The sequence below is a fragment of the Lotus japonicus genome, chromosome 4, assembly GCF_012489685.1.
Source record: "Lotus japonicus ecotype B-129 chromosome 4, LjGifu_v1.2".
NCBI lineage: Eukaryota > Viridiplantae > Streptophyta > Magnoliopsida > Fabales > Fabaceae > Lotus > Lotus japonicus.
The window spans coordinates 78,373,243-78,393,169 of record NC_080044.1 but is presented as its reverse complement, the minus strand read 5'-3'; the positions used below and the strand labels follow the sequence as shown (position 1 = coordinate 78,393,169).

The 19,927-nt window shown below is 35.3% G+C and overlaps 3 protein-coding genes across 10 annotated transcripts; 1 reads left to right on the top strand and 2 right to left on the bottom strand.

The window, feature by feature from the left end:
* Window positions 1-384: 384 nt before the first annotated feature.
* LOC130716053 (probable serine/threonine-protein kinase WNK6) lies at window positions 385-3,808 on the bottom strand. Of its 8 annotated transcripts, none has more exons than XM_057566232.1 (9): window positions 3,652-3,808; window positions 3,474-3,549; window positions 3,177-3,309; window positions 3,047-3,084; window positions 2,566-2,793; window positions 2,248-2,468; window positions 1,892-2,049; window positions 1,386-1,809; window positions 385-1,298 (listed from the first exon to the last, which is right to left on the bottom strand). In XM_057566232.1, the coding sequence occupies exons 3-9, from the start codon at window positions 3,276-3,278 to the stop codon at window positions 625-627; spliced, it is 1,845 nt and encodes a 614-aa protein (XP_057422215.1). In that variant the 5' UTR covers window positions 3,279-3,309; window positions 3,474-3,549; window positions 3,652-3,808; the 3' UTR covers window positions 385-624. The 8 variants fall into 8 exon arrangements, with proteins under 8 accessions (XP_057422215.1, XP_057422219.1, XP_057422216.1 ...); XM_057566236.1 differs by having other exon boundaries at window positions 3,177-3,304; XM_057566233.1 differs by having other exon boundaries at window positions 3,470-3,523.
* A 1,275-nt stretch (window positions 3,809-5,083) lies between these two features.
* Window positions 5,084-6,367, top strand: LOC130716054 (transcription factor MAMYB). The gene has a single exon (XM_057566238.1). The coding sequence runs from the start codon at window positions 5,173-5,175 to the stop codon at window positions 6,067-6,069; it is 897 nt and encodes a 298-aa protein (XP_057422221.1). The 5' UTR covers window positions 5,084-5,172; the 3' UTR covers window positions 6,070-6,367.
* Window positions 6,368-8,683: 2,316 nt separating this feature from the next.
* LOC130716052 (DNA (cytosine-5)-methyltransferase CMT3-like) lies at window positions 8,684-17,482 on the bottom strand. The gene is made up of 21 exons (XM_057566229.1): window positions 16,889-17,482; window positions 15,787-15,815; window positions 15,602-15,695; window positions 15,289-15,396; window positions 15,080-15,202; window positions 14,871-14,970; window positions 14,575-14,789; window positions 14,408-14,473; window positions 14,055-14,300; window positions 13,889-13,947; window positions 13,548-13,614; window positions 13,139-13,468; window positions 12,158-12,226; window positions 11,757-11,843; window positions 11,552-11,639; window positions 11,227-11,339; window positions 11,023-11,127; window positions 10,591-10,634; window positions 10,405-10,474; window positions 9,791-9,894; window positions 8,684-8,994 (listed from the first exon to the last, which is right to left on the bottom strand). The coding sequence occupies exons 1-21, from the start codon at window positions 17,351-17,353 to the stop codon at window positions 8,832-8,834; spliced, it is 2,745 nt and encodes a 914-aa protein (XP_057422212.1). The 5' UTR covers window positions 17,354-17,482; the 3' UTR covers window positions 8,684-8,831.
* Window positions 17,483-19,927: the final 2,445 nt, after the last annotated feature.

The following is a 19,927-nucleotide window of genomic DNA, read 5'->3' as shown; positions in this document are numbered from 1 at the left end:
TCAGTAAAGGGTCAATAAGGATTGGAAATGGTGTATGGCTCAAAGAGAAGGGTTAAAAAGATTATTGCGGGTGTTGATGGTAGACCATGAAGGAGGGGGATAATGACAAAATAGGTTTATTTTATTTTGATAATGACAAAATAGATATAAAAGCTTACAAAAATAATCAAATCAATTTGGTTTGAATTGACTGGGATTTTTTTCCTAAAGAAATCCGATAAGGTCATTTTTTTTTACAGAAGGTTTAAGGTCAATTTTACCTCAACTTCGAATGAAACAAATATGTTAACCCAACTTAGTTAAAAACCAGATATTGGACGGTGCAAAGGATAACTTAAAATTAAATTGGTAATTGACACTAAAAAAAATGATATTGGACGCCGTGCAAAGGATAACTTAAAATTAAATTGGTAATTGGCACTAAAAAATAAATATCCTGCCATAATAAAAGGGCATGATAATCCACACTGCGGTATTTACACTTGCTACTTCATGGATGTGTGAAGAAAGGAGGGGATACAAAAGGAACTATCAAAAATACTAGTAAAATCTTTTATATCCCCAAAAACAAAATCCAAAAAAGGGAAAATCTGTACTAGAAAAAAAGACAGCAGAAAAATTATTCTATGATACCATCTTCCCTAACATTCTCCTTTTAATCTCCATGATGGCTTGGTTTTTGCTTTCAGATAAAATTTTCAATGCCTCTTGATACTTTTGTTCAATCACTTCTAACTCTATTCTCAACTCATCTTCAGGTTCAGACAAGGAGGAAACACTAACGGGATAACTAGAGAAGCTCATCATGTCATTGTTTCCCGGGTCTGAAAACTTGTCGTCATAATCATGTGGCGATGCCCCAATTTCAGATTCAAATGAGGATTGACTACCTCTATCAAATCCTGATTCAGCAGACATGAATGAAGCTACTGAAAGCTTATTATCATTGAAGTCTGATGATGCAGAAGCATATGACATCTCAGAACACATATCCGCATTATCAAGGTTTTCATTTACAGGCTCTGATCTTCCACACAATGCTGAGGGAACTGCATCTTCCGCCACAGTTTCTCTCTGCAGATTAGCTTGAGTCAGTATACCATGTGGGGAAACCAGATGATCAATTGCTACACAAGGCTTCCAATCTGGAAGCAAATTCTTCAATAACACATCAATTGATTCAGCAATGAACTTAACATTTTGATTAGCAAGTTCAAGTTGCTCAACCATTTCACTTGAAACTGAAACAGCAGTATCACTGTCAAGGTAGAATATGAAATGGATATTTCTCGCTCGTCCTGCGTATAAATGACAAAGTATATATGTAACTTCCTAACAAAAAATTTAAAACATCGGAATGAACTATAGTTGTAAGTTATACTAACCAGTCTGATCTGCTATCCGCAAAACCAAAGAAACGGAGTTCTCGTCACTTTTTTCACCTTTGAAAAAGAAGATGTTTCCTCCCTTCAACCTTCTCATCTCAACACATGGAGAACCCAATGTACCATCAGTAGAATTATCAGATATAGTGATCACTGGTAGCTCATTGGTGTCACCGGCGTCGACATTACGTGCACTGGCAGGACCTTCTGACATCATACATCGACTCTCAAAGGCTCCCAATTTGGGGAGAACGATATCTGGCAATGGAAAAGGAAAATTCTTTGTTGAACCGCTCACTTGGAGAAAAGGGTCCATTAGAAGCTCTTGTGCAGACATTCTTTGAGATGCTGGAACAATACATTTTTCAATAAATGATTTCATTTCTGGATCCATCACTTTAGTAAGAGCAACCGGTTTTATTCCCTGCAAAGTCAAATATTGCATGATTCAATAATCCCAAAAAGAGCATATACAAACGGAATATAAGTGATATCATCATACTCACAGATGAAACTTTCTTGTATATCTGTGCTGAGTTTCTACATTCACTGTAAGGATACTCAGAAGTCACTAACTCAAGCATGCACATACCAAATGAATATATGTCGGCTAATTCATTGTAACTTTCATCATACAACTCAGGTGCCATAAACTCCGGGGTTCCTACAATCAGGATTTCATGTGAAAATATAACTAGCCTAGAAACCAAACTGCAATCGAACAAGGAAGCAAGGAGAAAGGGTATACTAAAACATCCTATAGCTATGATATGGGAAAATGTTAAAAAATTGGTTTAACGTTTTAACTTTTAAGTTTAACTACAGAAAGGATTAACAGGCATTTGCAGATAAAAGAATATACCAATTACACTCTTGGCATTAGCCCGTTCCAAGAAAGTCGCAAGCCCCAAATCTCCGATCTTAACTTCTCCTTGGTGGCCGTTGATAAATATATTATCACATTTCAGGTCCCTATGTATAATTGGTGGGTTGTGGCTATGGAGATAGCTCAAACCAGTTAAAATCTGCCTTGCCCATCCTTTAACAGCCTTCATGTCAACCTTCTTGTGTTTCTTACGATACCTATGCATTGCATCCACTAACAGAAAGGTTGATTCACAATAAAAGGCATGAAAAGATTAAGAAAACGTATAACAGGGATAGTGAACGCAGAACATACTGTTTGAGGCTACCCGAGGTAAACAACTCGGTAATCATATTAACGGTCTTGCGCTTGTCATCAATCCAGGAATTGTAGAATCTGATTACATTATTGTGCCTCAGTGATTTCAAGAGATGCACTTCCGAGTACAGCCTCTCCAAGTCGCCCGGCGACTGTAACACCTCATCAATCTGAACCTGGCTCCAAGCAACTTCAATCCCATTGACTTCATCAAATGCCTTGTAACTGATTCATCACAAATTATGGAAAAACATATATACACCTCAAAACAATGTAAACTCCAATAATAAAATCATTCTTCATCTCAAGTCTTAAACCACAAAATGCATTCGATTTATCATCTAAACCTAGCTTAGCATTAAAAATGATTTACTTTCTGCATAACAAAACCATTTCATGATAAAGTGAAAAATAATTATGTTATATATGTAATGCTGCTACACAATCCAGAATAATAATAACAATAAATAATGCATACACTGTTTTGAAGGCTCCTTTGCCGATCACTTCTTTATACTGTTAAAAAATCAAAATCAGAGTTTAGTGCATCCGAAAAGCGAAAACAAGAAGAACAAAAATGCAGTAGAAATTATAAACAATTAGATCACCTTAATGTAGCGACTAGTTGGATCAATCTCAAGAACATCAGGATCAGGTGGCTCCTGATGCACTGGACCTTCTTCTGAGCTTTCTGTACCGGCTAAACTCATCTATATACCGTTCTATAATCTTAATCCTATCCTACAAATCAAATCAGAGAATCAACAATCCACATTCGTAATTAAAATTATGAATCAGAAATCGAAATCAAAATGTGATTTAACAGATTCATACGCAATTGTTAATTAATTAACCAAACAAAGCCAGATTTGAAATTGAAATGAAAACACAAATCACGTACGTACAAGGGAAATTTCAACAATGCATTAGGTAATAGTCACGAAATTGCATAGAACTGCAAGAAGAAGAACAATGAGCCAGCTGAAATTGAAAAATTGAAATTGGATTTGATGTTGATTGATTTGTGAAAATGGAGGAAATTGAAGCGTGATTGGAATTGGGAATTGTAGCAGCGTTCGTCACCTGTTCTTCGTGTTGTAAAGCCAATTAGCCAAGCATTCATTCGTGTCTCTTTCTCTAAAAACGGAAGTAACAAACGGAAAGTGTAGCACGATTCAAACAACCACTCTCTCTATTTATACTCGTTTCTTCTCCCTCCCTATTAATGTCTCTTGTTCCAATCTTCGTTGTTTGTTTATTCATGTCCTCGTCATCTAACGAATGTATTTATGTGTTACACTGTAAACTACTAGTACACTACCTGTACACTTGTATTATCATTTAACAAAAATTATTTATTTATAATTGAATGTCAATACTGGAAAATATTTTGATACATGTATTGAAAATGAATGAGCTGTCATTAATTAATTGTTATTATGTTTTTTTGGGTCAAAGGATGATGAATATTAGAAAAGGGACAAAGCCCATGAGTTACAACACACACTGTTATACATTCATTAAGAATGTTTTGTTATTATGTTGAATGACATTGATGAGTGGTTGATATGATAACAATAAACAATAGGAGTAAGGCCCATTATATTCGAAAAATAGCAAACCAAAAGAATTACTATGAAAAAAAATAAGTCAAATAGCAAACCAACCCAAGAGTGTCTCTTTCTGAAAGAGTCATTCTGTTATATACATTCATCGATGAGTGGTTGATACTAGGGGTGTACAAGACCCGGTCCTACCCGCCAACCCGTCCTGACTCAAATCCTTAGTGCCGGGTTGAACTTGTCCCGATCATTAAAAGAGACTGGGTTCGGGTTGATCTTTGAGTTACCCGATTTCGGGTAGGGTCGGGTTCGGGTTGACACTCGGGTCACCCGACCCGTCTCACATATATATTTTGTAAAATTTTAATTTGTTATAATGATTAAAATGTGATACATGGTGCTCAAATTTATCTTACCATGTAGATGAGATTAAAATGTCTAACATCTACATTATGAATTAAATAAACGTTTGTCAAACTATGCACACTTTCATGTTCTAACAAGAGAAAATCATGTGTGTGTATTATGCATTTGTGAGATAGGTGAAGAAATGATCAAACAAAATGTAAACCTCAATTGCAATAGATTATAAAAGAATTGGATCATTTCAAGTTATTTCTTCCAAAAAATAGTTCAAACTTATAACTCTTTTAGTATGTTATTATCTTTAAATTTTACAATTAGTATCAAATAGTCTTAAACTTATCGTCAATCGGGTCAACCCGATCTCGTCCTACATAAATCTGTCATAAATTGAACTCACATAATGTCGGGTTGCTTCGGGTCTAGGAACAGCTTAGGGTCTATGAATTGGTCCGATCAATATTTAGGGCTGGGTTAGGGTTAACCAAAACCCGTCCTAACCCGTGTCTTGATATGATAACAATAAACAACATGGTTGGAGTAAGGCCCATTATATTCGAAAAATATACTATATCTATGAGAAAACGATGACGTTTTAGATTTCCTTTTCAATTGTTATTCACTGTCAACGCCAGAGAAGGAGGAAGAAGAAAGAGTGTGATCGTGACAACTGACAACAATGGAGTTTCTGGACGAAGACGCGAGGCCACGCTTCCTCTTCCAATCAGGAGCCGCAGCAGCAGCTGCAGAGCCACAACCTCACCTCCACAAACCCACCAAGCTAGTCCTCTTCATCACCATCACTCTCTCTTCCATCCTCTTCGCCCTCGCACTCTTCTTCTTCCAATCCGAACCCTTCAAATCGATCCTCTTCTGGCTCTCCCTCTCCCTCCTCATCGGCCCCTTCGCCCCGATTTCACTCACCGGCGGCGATGTTAGCGTCGGCCGCGGAAACATCGTAAATTTCCCTGATGAACACGCCGCCGCCGAGGAAGATCAGAAGCCTCCCCCGCAGCGGCGATCCAGGTCACGCAGATCGGATGAGCCCGCGTTTGCTCCCGTACCGACGTTAGCGAAATCCGAGCATCGGAGAGGTGAGCAGAACGGCGTTGCTGCGGTGGCGGTGGCGGAGGAGGAGAAGGGGTGGAATGAGGAGGATGTTGAGATTCTGAAGAAGCAGATGGCGAAGCATCCTGTTGGGAAGCCTGGACGGTGGGAGGCGATTGCGGCGGCGTTTGGAGGGCGGCACAAGGCGGAGAGCGTGATCAAGAAGTCTAAGGAGTTAGGGGAGAAAAGAAGCGACGATTCGGACTCGTACGAGCAGTTTTTGAAGAAGAGGAAGGCGGCGGATAAGAGGGGTGGTGGTGAAGAAGAAGAAGGGAAGGTTGAGGAGGAGACTAATTGGAGTAATGGGGAGGACATTGCATTGCTGAATGCTTTGAAAGCGTTTCCGAAGGACGCTCCGATGAGATGGGAGAAGGTTGCTGTTGCAGTTCCTGGGAAATCCAAGGCTGCTTGTGTGAAAAGAGTTGCTGAATTGAAGAAAGGGTTTCGGAGCTCAAAAGGTGCTTCCTAAGGGTAAATGGATTCTTTTTGTTCTCGAATTCTAATACGCGGGAGTGTGAAATGCTGTTTCGGTGAGGTTAATGGATTGATGAACTTGTAACTTATGCTGATAATTTTTTGTTTATTGACATGGGAAGATATTGTTAAAGATGATCTCATTATTTATAATATCCCTCATAATCTGGGTTTTGATCGAGCTCAATGGTTGTAGTATGATCCATATAGCCGACCTCACTTGGTGAGATAAGGCTTTTGTTGTTGTTGTTGTTATTTGATTTATGAATTACATTGATAATTGGTTCGGTTTAGGAAGATCTTCCTCAGTTCCTCTCATCAAGTTAACACGTAAATTCTTTTCATGTAAATTTATGGAATGCATAGAATACAAGATTGTGTATTCAGAATTTTATTATATAGTACTTGAGCCTCACAGTGCCTTTGCTGTCTGTGATTGAAACATAAACAAGTTTAGGTTGTTGACATGTTGTGTGCTTTAAAGCACCAATACCTTCATCCACTGGCTCAGGCTGGGATGCATGGATTGATTAGCATGTTTATGTTCACATGTTGTGTGCTTCAAAGCACAAAATCCTCCATCCACTGGTGTTGGGAGACATGAATCCATTAGGATGTTTAAGTGATGAGATGAGATAAGGATAACAGTAGGAACAAGGATAAGTGTGATTGTGCCAATTTAATGTTTCTACTTTGATGTGGGGATTCTTCCGGTTTGGTTGTTGTTTTAGCTATGAAATTGCCGTTTGTTCAGCTTTGTGAAGTCAAACCATTTTCTGAATTCTTTCCCTTTGTATTTTTGTCCTGATTCCTGAATGGATGTACAGTTAGGGTAACAGCCAGGTTTTTCGTATTTTCCCTCATGCTGCCAACCATTTCCTCAATTTAGTTTGTGAAACTTCGATTTAACTCTTCTACAGTTTCTGGGTTTTGAATATTTTGTACTTTTGTAGCTCTGAAATTTGTAAAAGATACACATTGTAGCTTTGACTAGATGCGGATCCGGAGAGAAAACATGGTACCGAAACTCATTTTCAAACATGCACTTGGATTTCAAGCGCCTTATGTTTCAGCATCCTCTTCTATGATTTGTATGCAGTTCTACTTTCTATGAAATGCATCTCTGTCGGTCAGTGAGAATGTCTTGATGGGGCTTTCAATTCCTTCTGTGTGCCCACAATTTTTCCTAGTTTGTTCCTTTACTTGGGTGAGATAAAAGTCTGGGCATGTCATATTTGTAATCTGTAACTGTAAGTGGGGATTGCCTTTTTATTCCTCACAAAGTTTCTGCTCAAGTGTTTGACCTCTGATTGCAAGCTACATATTTTTTGGGCAATTGTTATCTGGTCTTCAATGGGAAGGGGTCACTGTCTTGGTTGCCGAGCATCAAAAGAAAGGTTTATCATATGCGTTCTTGTAAAATGATATTGGAACTAGTTGCAATTTGCATGCTGGTACTACTTGGTTCCATAAACACCATCTCATCTTAGTTTTTCTTGCACTGGGTTGTTTTGGTTTATGTTTATGGGAGCATGCTGACTTCTGCATAAAACTTGTTAATATGGTAAACTCAGGGTTCTTCTGGGCTTTTATTCTTAGTTTGTTTATGTTGCAGTAATTTGTAAACTCTTGTTCCATTATGTTACCCAACTGAATCAATGCCAGGGGGTATGGTAGATTGGTAGGGCTTCTTCAAGGATGTATAATCTACCGCTTGGCACATATCTGGAAATCTTATTACCATACAAAGTGTGTCATTTTTTTATCAAGTCATGCTTCTAGCACCAGCAATGTTCCGTAATTTGGGCTACAAAAGTCACAACCGCACACATTGTTCATGCATGTTTAGAAATCATTCTACAATTTCTACAATAGATTTTAAAGTCAGAATCAATAACTTCCACAAGTAGCTTTTGGGTTTTAGAATGGATTATGCTGATAGAGAAGCTAATCCAAACATGCTATTCATCTTAATATGCTAATCAGTTCTTGAGAGGAGGGGGGGGGGGAGGCCGTTGAGAAAATGAGGTGAAAGGAGTGGGGAAGATAGATATCAGACATGCAGGTGTGCTGCAGTTGGTGGCACAGATAGGGAGAAGTGAAGGTGATAGTGAAGGAGGAATGGAAGGATAAGAGAGAGGAGAGTTTTTACTATTAGTGATGAAGCTTTTGATTCTTGAGGGGCTATCTTGTAAATCATAGAGCAAATTTATCATTCAGATAAGGTAGGATTCAGTTAGTAGTAGACAAATTGTGTGGATTTTAGAAAACTGGTTATATTTCTAGAAAAATTGTTTGGTTAATTTTCGTCTGTAAGTGGATTTCAGCAAGAGTAAAGCTACGTAGGCACAGATTTTGAAAAAATGCAAAATAGGATAAAAGATGGTGAAATTTTATCGATAGAGAAACTGAAAGAAACATTGGAACGTATATTTTGGAAGGGAAAAACTTCATACAGTCACAAATGTCATGTATGAAGGAAAGTATGCAACATTTATACAGCCTGCTCAGTTATAGGAGATGATGAAAAGGGTTATGTACGAATGCCACATTAGCAAATAATTTGATGTGAAAATTGCATTGCTGGAATGCCAATTAAATAAGGCGGGTAACAGAAATAATATATTATAAATAGATGTCTTAGACACTCAAGTGTTCTATCAATCATTCAAAATGACAATGTTTCCAATCATACAACTTCCAAATACAATGTGAAACATCAATGATCAAATGCAAGACCTAAACATTAATGTCACATTATACATTTTCTTCAGATGATGCAGATGGGAAATTCATGGGAAATCCACCAGGTAAATTTAAAAGTGGTCCATCCCCAGCTACACCTTGAAAGGCAAGACCTAAAGTATACCCTAAAGCTCGAGCCACTGGAACTGCAACCGCATTCCCAACTTGAATGTACCTAAAACCATATCAAACATTTAGGGACATCATAAAATTAAACATAACAACAAATGTTATAGACAGAGATATACGCACATTAATTAATTCATCAATATATCCTCCTTAAACCGTAGATTGGAGGTAGAACAGCCCCATTGAATCACCTTTTAAATTTATTTTTTACTTAACATTCATTTTAAATCTCAAATATAAATACTACTTTAATTATTTTTAGATTTATAATTATAGTTAGATCTTTGTCATCTAATTTAATTTTTAAAATATTTTCATCTTCATTACTTGAATTCTTTTCCATTATTTATAAGGATTAATCCACAAACCCACTACAAAACTGAACAGATGGAATTTACCTACTACTACTAGTGTTATAAATTGGCCAGCTAACCTCAACCCCCTTTTTTATGGGTTTCTAAATAGAGTAAGAGAGACTTTGTCATCTCAACCTATAGCCTCTATTTTTTTTAACCGTTTTAATACATAACTCATTTTTCTTCATCTCAGTTTCACCCACTTTTTTTTTCTCTCTTTTCCTATCATATCTGCAACCATATTTCTCATTTCTCTCTCTTGTTGTGATGTGATTCAGTATCATGGTTATGTTAGTCGTTATGCTACTGCTACCTATAAAAAGTGTATTGTACATTGTTAACAATAAGAGTTAATACAAATAATATGAAAGCATACAATAAAGTGTATTGTACATATTTCTCATATATGTCGGTTGGCATACAATAATGTCCTACTTTTCATGAATATAAATTGTATGAACAGAAGATAAGAAACACTTGAGTTACCTTGCTTTGACTGGCCCGCATAGCTTATAGTAGTCTGGAAAACCTTGAAGTCTTGCATTTTCACGAATTGACAAAACCCTATCTTGCTCTGGATGTATAATTGCCTGATAAAACATATAATCTGACAGGTTACAAATATTGTTGATAGCGAAAACATAATACGTTCGAAATTGGTTTTTCATACTTCTTTATCCTTACAAAAATGTTTTCTTAACTTGGTGCTTCAGATTAGTTTTAATCTCTAAAATTTCAAATCCATAATACTAAATAGTACTTACCAACTTAATTTAAACCTATGAACGAAATTGTCATGAATTGAGTGGAGATAAATGACTTAAAAATTGAATTTTTGAGGATGGATTGTCATAATAAATTCCAGAAAAACAGTATTAATAAAATGCTATATTTTTTTAGCATACACCAGTCTAAAAATCATCAACTGCATCAAAATCTAATCCTCTATTACTACTAATTCCTCACTTTGAGTCATATGCCTTCCCATTACAGTTCTTTACATTCTCTTCAAAGTTCAAATTATACAAACAAAAAACATGTGATCTTTAGGCAATTCGTCATAGAACCGTAGCAAAGATTTTAAAATATGAAAAGTGTACCTGATTATGAGGTTCTGCTCTAGTCACAACAGTTGGAACAGTTTCATCCCACCATAACCGAGCAAAAGGTCTGAAATACAAGTATAAAGCATTTACAAAGTACCTTATTAGAAGAATAGGAAAGCAAGCATTCACAACAAAATTAGACTATTAAACAATAATTCTCATTCTTTGTGAAACTCTTACTTCGAGGACTTTCCACCCACAAAAGACATGGCATAATTAGGAACCTAAGTCAACAATCAAAAGAGAAGAGTCAGGTGGTAATTTAGAAGTTTGATCACAGCACGAACAATTAATAGCATTAAGTTAAAGGAGGAAAGTTGAGGTCTAATTTTAGAGTTTCATTTAGTTTCTTAGTTAGGGGGCTTTGTATTTATTTTATCTGTCCACTTAAGTGTGGTTCTGAGCAGGGCCATAGCTTCTCTTAAGGTCATATAATAACCAAAGCATTTCTTAATTTTTGTTTTGTAATTTAGTCTAAATATATTCAATTTAGAGTAGCCAAAACATTCATTATCAAATTCCTAGGATACTCTTCAGTCTTCATCCACTTAATAATATAATTACCAAAATACATGAAGAAATATATATATATATATGTAAAAGACTTAATACCAATGGTTTTTTTGACTCCAAATACTCTCGTTGTACATCAGGATCCCATTCAACCTTATTATCTGGTCCAACACGAACACCTGGTAAATCTCTAAAGCATGCACCCTAAGAGCAACAAAAAAAACATTATTAAAAATATAAACTTACACATTGGATAATAACTTTATTTTGCAACAAATAAAAGCAAAACGGATCAACAAAAACCTTCTTTTTAGGAATCCGACACACGCGTTGATAGTCATCCACATTTAATTCTAGTGAACGATGGTCATGAAGCGTAGACTTTAACCTTTTTTGATTTGAAATACCCAACATTTCTGCAGATTCATCAAACAAATTACAAACCGAAGATTGTTCCTATTCAATATTGATGTGTATGATACAAGTTAAAAGAGCATATCAAACCAACAAGCTTAACTACACATTTTTTTTGATAAATCAATTTAAACAACTATAATTATTCTGAATCTGAATATATTCACAAAATTGATTTTATATCCAAAAACATAAACATTTCATAATCTATTACCATTTTTTGTTAATCTAATAAACTTCTGGAACTCGGTCTGGGGAGGCTTATCATATTGCATCTCATCTCGCCTTTCATTATTCTGAATCTGAATACATTCACAAAATAAAGTTTATCATTGTATGCTGACCCAAAAAAAAAAATTTGAAGAGCAAGAAACGAAAACGAAAATCACCACAACAGCCATAACAAATTGAATAGATACCGAAGGAAGGTCAGAAAGAGCATCTTCCAACAAAAGTTTTCTTTGCAATGCCTCATTGTGGCCTTCATTATATGCAACTGTATTTATCTGCATAAATTGTAGACACGCTTCATATCAAATCTCAGGCCAAAAACTTCAATGGACTATTTCCAATATATGCAAGTAAGAAAATGAACTATTTCTAATATTGTTTTAAATAGTTCTTTATATGCACGTATAACATACTATTAAGTTAAAATTTTAATAGTTACCATTTCACACTTTATCATTTAAATTGAATACCAACCGCACTATTTGAACACACATCACATTTGAAATGACGTGTGTTTCCTATTACGGTTCATCTAGCATTACTCAACTAAAAAAACGTGGTTAAAGACATTATATCTATCTGCACATACCTCAAACTCCACAGGAATGACACCCCTCACTATAACATCATGTGTTGGAAGTGGAAATTGAGGAAGCTTCTGTAGTACATAAAGAAATACAATTAAATATAAATCCAAATAAAAAGTTCAAATAAAACTATTTTGTTTAACTAAACTAGCAAGTAAGTTGACAGAAAATGTCGTATGTAGAAAATTGAGTGTTGGAACAATTTGAAGGTGTATACAGGAATACCTATCAAGGATGAGAATGATGTGACTGCAGTAATATAGTCAACTGAGACAAACACCATGACAATTACAACATTGTAAGGAAGCATTAAAAGCCATGAGAACAGAATCTCAACCTTAAAACTTTCATATTTTGAATAGTTGATTAATTATAGATTAATTAAGAAGTAAAAAAATTATACACTAGGTTTCAATAGGTTTCTTAATCAACTATAAATTTTAAACAATAAAACTTATCCTATTCTAGACAAAAATATATCTAGTCTTAATCCATAATAATAGAACAATATATCTTATTACAACCACATATCTTATCTTAATGTATCATTAGAACGACCTATCATAACAAAACACATAACATATTTGATCTCAACATTCACACTCAAGCTAGAGGGTATAGATCATATGCATCTAATTTAATTTGACAATGAATAATAAGACACTTCTCAACTTTCGAAATCAACATAGAATACAACACTATTATTGATCCCATGGAGAACCGATCAGCTTTGTATTAATGCACTAATTCAATCTATGATGAGGAACTAAGTATATATAAGTTGCACTAAATCCTTAACTATACACTTTCTAAATCAACATCCAATTCAACACAAACATTTAAAAAATACACTTCACCACAAAGATAAATAGCTAAGCGAAAGAACAGAATAATCATAAATTTGATTAGATGCATGCTAAAAGAAAGACAAATTCTTCAAGTTAAGGTAGAAACAATTGCAACACATAAAATTAATCAAATACCTCAGATGGTGCAGCCCCCCAAATGAAGACACGCAAGCGAAACTGAGGAAGCCCATAAGCTCCAGCAGCCATAATTCCCATGCGACTTTGATAATTCATTTGAAGAAGACGGCCCAAAGCATACCTTCCACAATAGCCATTTTCGAATTTTAAAATATCAACTACATTTTCCATCAACGCAAATTTGGGCTTCAGATATTGCACAATATCCATGTAAACCATTAGTTGCATGTTCTTCTCATCCTCCAATGGGTTATCTTTGTTCCGAAATCGGTTGAAACCACTAAGACCTTGACATGGAGGTCCACCACATATTACATCAACATCACCCTGGATTCATTGCGTGTTGGAATAGTTAATCATATGATATAATTTCAAGGACATTTTATTAAAATCAGATGCAACTTACAGGTAAAGGTAAGATATTCAACTTGAAGCCTTGAATGACAAAATCCTTTATTTTTTCCTTGCAATTACTGTTGAGAAGAGAATATTTAAATTAGTATAGCTTAAACCAACAAAAGGCACAACAATTCATCATGTAAAGGAATTTCAATCAGATACAACTACAGTAGTAATATTGTCCTTAAATACGATTTTTTTTGATTTTTTTGCTTAAATAAGTGGTATACGGACTCCTTTTTATTGACAAACATGGTATAGGCAGCGTAATTCAAATATTGGTTATGGTGACACTATTGCAGTACTAGCAGCAATAAATGGTCATTAGTAAAATTAATTGCAGCTTACCTTAAACCATCAATTGGCTCCCAAGAATCTGCATCAGATTCATAACCCTTCCAACGAACCTAAAATGGAAGCAAAAACATTGAAAATTAAGCAAAGAACACAGGTAGAGAAATATTAGTAAAGGTAGCATGTAGTTAAAAAAAGACCAAAGTCAAACACCAACTACCTTAAAGAATAAACCTTGCTCTTTTTTCCACCCATAGCGTATAGCAAGCAATTCCGAAACTTCAAACACTTCGCTGTCATCTTCATCACTACTTTCAAGGCTCCCAGTGTCATCATCCTCTTCTGCACTAAAAAGATCCACATATTGCTGATGTGGCACCTTTTTTTGGACTAAGGAGAAGTAACTACATAGCTTCTCCCATTCCTTTAATAATGAGAGGAAATTTTCAGCAGCTTCATTTCTAACCTGATTAGAAGTGTAAGCAGTAAAGGAATTCAGCATTCAAATAATATTATATCCAAAAAACACTAACGCTTCAAAAAAAAATCACAAGCAATGGCACCCGGAATTACCTCAGTTTCAGGATGGTTTAATTTAAGACTTGCACAAGCATATTCGTTCAAGTCTACAGCCCATCTCTATTCAAAAAGAAAAGCTTTAGATTAGATCAAAATAAAACCAAAGCAAAACACATTCAATGGATTGCATTGCTACAATTACAAAGAAGCGAAGAACTCACTGTAACAAGATTTGAACCGGACAAAGTTGCACCTAGGCATAAACCAGTTGACATTGCACCGCACCCAGAGTACAAGTCTAACAACTTCAACTCTGAATCTTTATTTCCTTCACTATTGGAAGCATTCTTATATTGAGAGTCCACCTCAGAGTTTTCAATTACATCACTTTCGGAAGATATAGTTGATGAAGTATCACTACCAATTTCTCTGCTTTCTGAATAACAAGTTTGAATGAGAATCAATTAAAAATAAAATAAAAACTGACAACAGTATAAGTCCAGAGAAACAACAAAACCTGATGGAAATTTCTCAAATGTAGAGTACGGCAAAATATACTGTGTGTCACAATAATAATCACAGAGTGGAATAGTTTTCTCCTTTGCCGCCAAATCCACCTGAAATGATACTTAATTAGGACAAATTCAAGAAAATACAACAATACTAATTATAAAAGGAAATTAAAGATAACAACCCAAAAAAATAAACAATAACATAATAACATACATTTAGTGAAACTCTGGCAATGTTCAACTTTGCAATAAGACAATCCAATGGATTGTCATCCTTAACTTCTGAATAAAAAACTCGTCTTGGTTCGTCAATTAGAAATGCAAGATTTTTAATGACCTGAAATGTAGACAAGTCAACATACTGTAATTACTTTGGTTGAATATCATAAAACATCTATGAACAAGTAACAAAATGTAACTTACTGTGTCCTTTGCTCTATAGTACCATTGTGCAGTGAAATGTAAGGTCCCATCAAATGCCTCAAACATCTCAATGATTTTACAAATATAACTGTCCTCTCCTTCCTCTGCCTGAATATAAAAAAATGAACCGACCAAATCCTTGGAGTTAGCAAAAAAAACATACCAACATCAAGAATAAGATAGGAAAAGAAGGGAAAAATATAACTAATATGATTAGTGATGTGATAGGAAATGCAAAGATACGGAAAAAAGTTAGTGGAAATGAGATGAAAGAGAAAGTGAAGTGAATGAATAATTTACTCTATTAACTCACTTTTACATGGGCATCATCGTAAAGTTTGTAAAGCGTAGACCCATCTACTTCTGCCTCTATGTAGTGCCGACGAGCTTGAAGAATATCATCATCACTAATGCAAGGCATACCAACATCAGAAGAATATTACAAATATTTACTGGAAACATTAAGTCAAAGTATAATTCTCGATACTTAGACTGTACCTGTTTGAATTTGACCTAGCAAATTGCTTCTGTTTCAAAATCCAAGAATAGAACAATATTAAAAATCAGTGGTTGCTAGTTGCTACAATTATGAACCAATTAAAAGAGATTGACTACTAAAAAATTAGATGGTGGCTAAAATTATAGATCAATAAAAAAAGACGGTACTTTTTTTCTTAGAATCTCCTAAAACCATGATTTTTGCATACACTATCAATTGTAGTTGTTAAGTATGTCTGGATATGTGTAAGCATCAGCATAAACAAACATTAACACTTACTAGTTACTTTGAAACAAAAAATGAACAAAACTTGTAATATGGAATGGAATAATTGTTCATTAAAGTTACACTCAATGGGTGTGCTCAAGTCAAACCGATAAGTTTTGGGGATATCTAAGTCTTCTGACCATAAAAAGAAAAACTTAAAAGGACCTTTGATTGTGCATAATATCAATAATTACTCCTTACATTGCTAACAGACATGAATATTGTTCCACCCAATGTTCTTTCCTTGGTTACAGTCAGAACATAAAAATTCAAAGTTAGATATCTTCAACAAGCAAACTCTTTATAGCCAAAAATGTTATTTTAAAGGAGTCATTCTTTCCTTCCAAGTGTATGCTCATCTCAATAACACCTATGACTCAAGTCAATGCCCTTCAGTCCTTCACACTATCCATTCAAAAAGTTCAATCCCAGCTGCCCCTAAATGTTCTTCCTAAATATTTTCCAACTAACATTACAATGTCTGTTTCACCACCCACAGTCACACACCACTAATTCAAACATCAATAATATCATCATGAGTCCTCATTTATATCAACAATATAAGGAAAAAAAAACAAAGAATCCAGAACAAAAGATAAGACCTCCATAACACACTGATGAAATTCTTAAAAAGCAAAAATGGAAATATAAAATTATCACAAATCTCACACATTCACTTTATATTCGAGTTAACAACAGCCAATAAATTGCACAAACATAGAAACATGCATTGCCATTCTCAGCCTTATCTGTGTCAATTAACTCAGTTCAGAGTATAATTCAAAACAATTCACAATATTCGGAAGCTTAAGCTATTGTGTGATGCGAAATTACCTTCTCCAGGTACCGATGAGGCCAGCGCCGCCTAGCTTCCTCATCAGGGACTGGATCTCCGATGAATCTGTCAATTCCTTCACTGTCGTCCAGATTTACGACACCAGCGTCGCGCTTGCTCACTTGCTTCTTGTCAACAGCAGGTGAAGGTGAAGCCGATCCAGCTGCAGGACTCTTCCGATTCGACTTCCTCCTTGACTTGTTCAGAGACTCGCCGGAGGAAGCAGATACGGCGACGGCGACGGGGTTACTGCCGTTGAGGTTCACAAAAGCATCGTCGCCGTTGCTTCCTTGCTTGATTTCGACGGCAGGAGAAGCTGATTCAACTGCAGGAGTGTTCGGATTCGCCTTTCTCCTTGACTTGTTCGGAGACTCGCCGGAGGAAGCAGATACAGCGACAGCGACGGCGGCGGGGTCAGCGGAGGAGGAGGATGGAGATGAGCGGGTTTTGCGCTTCGTTGCCATGGCGGAAGCTGGAAGAGGAGGATGGTGGTGAGAGTTGGAGGGTTAGGGCAAAGAGAGAATGGGAGATTTGAAAAGGAGGATGAGAATTTGAAGGGCGTGGGTGTTAGCGGGAAGACGAAATTTTAGGAATGTTGAGTTAATGGAAGGACGCGCCTCTTTGTACACTTTGCAAATTTGGCCAAACGTCACACCTATTGGTGATTTTTTGCAAGGGTTTTGGGTTTTTGCAATTCTGCATTTGGGCTTGGGCTTTACTTGTTGGCCTCATCTTATGAGTCATTCGGCCTTGAAACATATGAAAAAATAAAGTTTATTTTTATGATCACACTTGTTAGGAAAACATCTCGTAGTCCTTTGGCTGCCATCAGGGTGGTTGATAGACCTGATGTGGGGATGGAAACGATTTGTTGAAGGATTCATTATCGGTTCTGTAGTGTTTTCGTCTTTTGTTAGATTTTTGAAGAAGTAAGAAGAAGAAAAAAATATCCCCCTTGTTTAGTTTTAGAGTAAAGTACACTCACCCCCCTCAAGTTTTGTTAGAATAACACTCCACCCCATTCTTATCTAAAATCTACATCCCACCCCATTTTATATAGAGGCAAATTTAGTGACGAAAAATATTCTTCATTAATAATTAGTTATTATTTAAATTGTTAATCAATAATTTCAAAAAATAATTTCAATATAATCCAATAAATATAAAAATGAAAACATCACAGTCCTCCTCATTCTCTCAATCGCGTTCTTCCTCCGTAAATTCACAATGCAAATTCTGCAATAGCACACATGACTGGTTGACAAACCATATCTCGAACATAGTGAAACATGCTTGTGTTTTCATATTTGGTAATAATTCAATTTTAATCAAAATAATCTATTTATACCTCCAATTTTTAAAATTGGATTGTAGACCCAAAAAGCAACACAAATGGGTGAAGAAAATAGAGAAACAAAATTAAGAAATATGAAGTGGATCGGAGGTTATTAGAACCCAACGATGCGGTGAAGCACCGTTTTTAACAAAATCCAACAACATCTTAAACCAACAAAGCGTTCGCTCACAACTCAAAGGGGTGAAGTTCACAACAAGTAGTTGAACAAGTGGCTTTGGGGATGTGCGATTCACGTTCTAGGGTTCAGGTCGCAACAAAACTTTGAGGCATGGTGGTGCCATGGGGTTTCACATTCTGGGATGGTTGTCATCGTGTTAAAGGGAGCAAAGGTTTGGTGGTGACCGTTTGTGGTGAGAAATACGATTTGGAGATAGATGAGACGTGGACTTAACAGACAAAGTGGGTGGTTTTTTTAAATTTAATTCAGTAAAATTATTTTCATAAATTGATGTATGATAGTGTATGTGCATTTAATTTATTTAAATTTTAACTAATTAGTAATTATTTTTTATTAATGACGAATTTATTTTCGTCACTAAATTTTGCCTTTATAAAAAATGGGGTGGAGTGTAGATTTTAAAAAACAATGGGGTGGAGTGTCATTCTTGCAAATCTTGAGGGGGGTGAGTGTATTTTACTCTTAGTTTTAATAGACTTACACTCATTTTATCTTTTAGTGATGATTCTAATCTTTCAAGACATTGGGCCGAAACAACATTTTGATCAAGAATGCTCATAGCAAAAAACAACTAAAATTGCGTGCTTAATAGTAAAGGAAATCATAAATTAAAAACTCAGCGTTCACACTTTAAAATACAACTCATGTTCACTGAATCCCGGGAGAAAAAAAAAACACTGCTTCAATTCAAAGTCATATTAAACCAGTTCAGGTAAAGAAAATACAAACCGAAAACTTCACTTTTTTTTTCTAATTTGACCAAAAACCTGTGCTTTATGGCTCAAGTTGACATGACACGATATTGAAATTGCGATTTGAAAACAAATAAGATCAATTTCAGTATGCACAACAAAGGAACGAAAAAAATGGCATTGAGCTAAACATGAAATCATAAACTAAATATGCGTAATTGCACACTTGAGCGCATAATTGATAATGATGTAATGATGTTCATCATTCGAGGTCACCAGCGGAGAACACATAAAACCTACATTTTGGAGAACAAATTATATCAAATTTGCAATAAATAGCGAAGTGAAAAAATAAAGTTGGGATCTTCTAATGGCGACGACGCTTCGAGAAATAAGAGAACGAATGAATGACAATAAAATAGACTCAATACACAAATGGATTTTATCCTTAATAAGTTTTGTTTAAATATTTTGAAAATATAATTTAATAAAATATTTGAAGATGAAATGTGAGTGGAACTTTGAAATGTAGGGTTTCAAGAATAAATAAAAATATGCTGGGGAATAAATGAATAATTGATTTGAGAGAGTAAGATTAAATATTTTGGATGTAACAAAAAAAAAGATTAAATATTTTGGGCGGGATGACATTTAAAATCCAAATTCAAAATTAAAAACACGAGTGGGATCAATTTTTTTTTAAATTGGGATCAATGTTATTTGAGTTATTTTCGTCATTTTTAGAAAACTTAATGAAAAATGTCACAAATAGGTGAGATCGTGAAATTTCCACTCTTTATAATTACCAAGT

Bases quoted from the DNA above. Each gene is read 5' to 3' on its own strand.
- LOC130716053 (XM_057566232.1), bottom strand. From the start codon at position 3,278: ATGAGTTTAGCCGGTACAGAAAGCTCAGAAGAAGGTCCAGTGCATCAG. The intron at 3,085-3,176 runs GTGATCTAATTG...ATTTTTTAACAG, and splicing joins CAACTAGTCGCTACATTAAG to TATAAAGAAGTGATCGGCAA. The intron at 1,299-1,385 runs GTTAGTATAACT...ATTTATACGCAG, and splicing joins GCGGATAGCAGATCAGACTG to GACGAGCGAGAAATATCCAT.
- LOC130716054 (XM_057566238.1), top strand. From the start codon at position 5,173: ATGGAGTTTCTGGACGAAGACGCGAGGCCACGCTTCCTCTTCCAATCA.
- LOC130716052 (XM_057566229.1), bottom strand. From the start codon at position 17,353: ATGGCAACGAAGCGCAAAACCCGCTCATCTCCATCCTCCTCCTCCGCT. The intron at 14,971-15,079 runs GTATGTTATTAT...GTATCATTTCAG, and splicing joins TTGCCAGAGTTTCACTAAAT to GTGGATTTGGCGGCAAAGGA. The intron at 11,128-11,226 runs GTTTTTGTTGAT...TGTTGCTCTTAG, and splicing joins GTCGGATTCCTAAAAAGAAG to GGTGCATGCTTTAGAGATTT.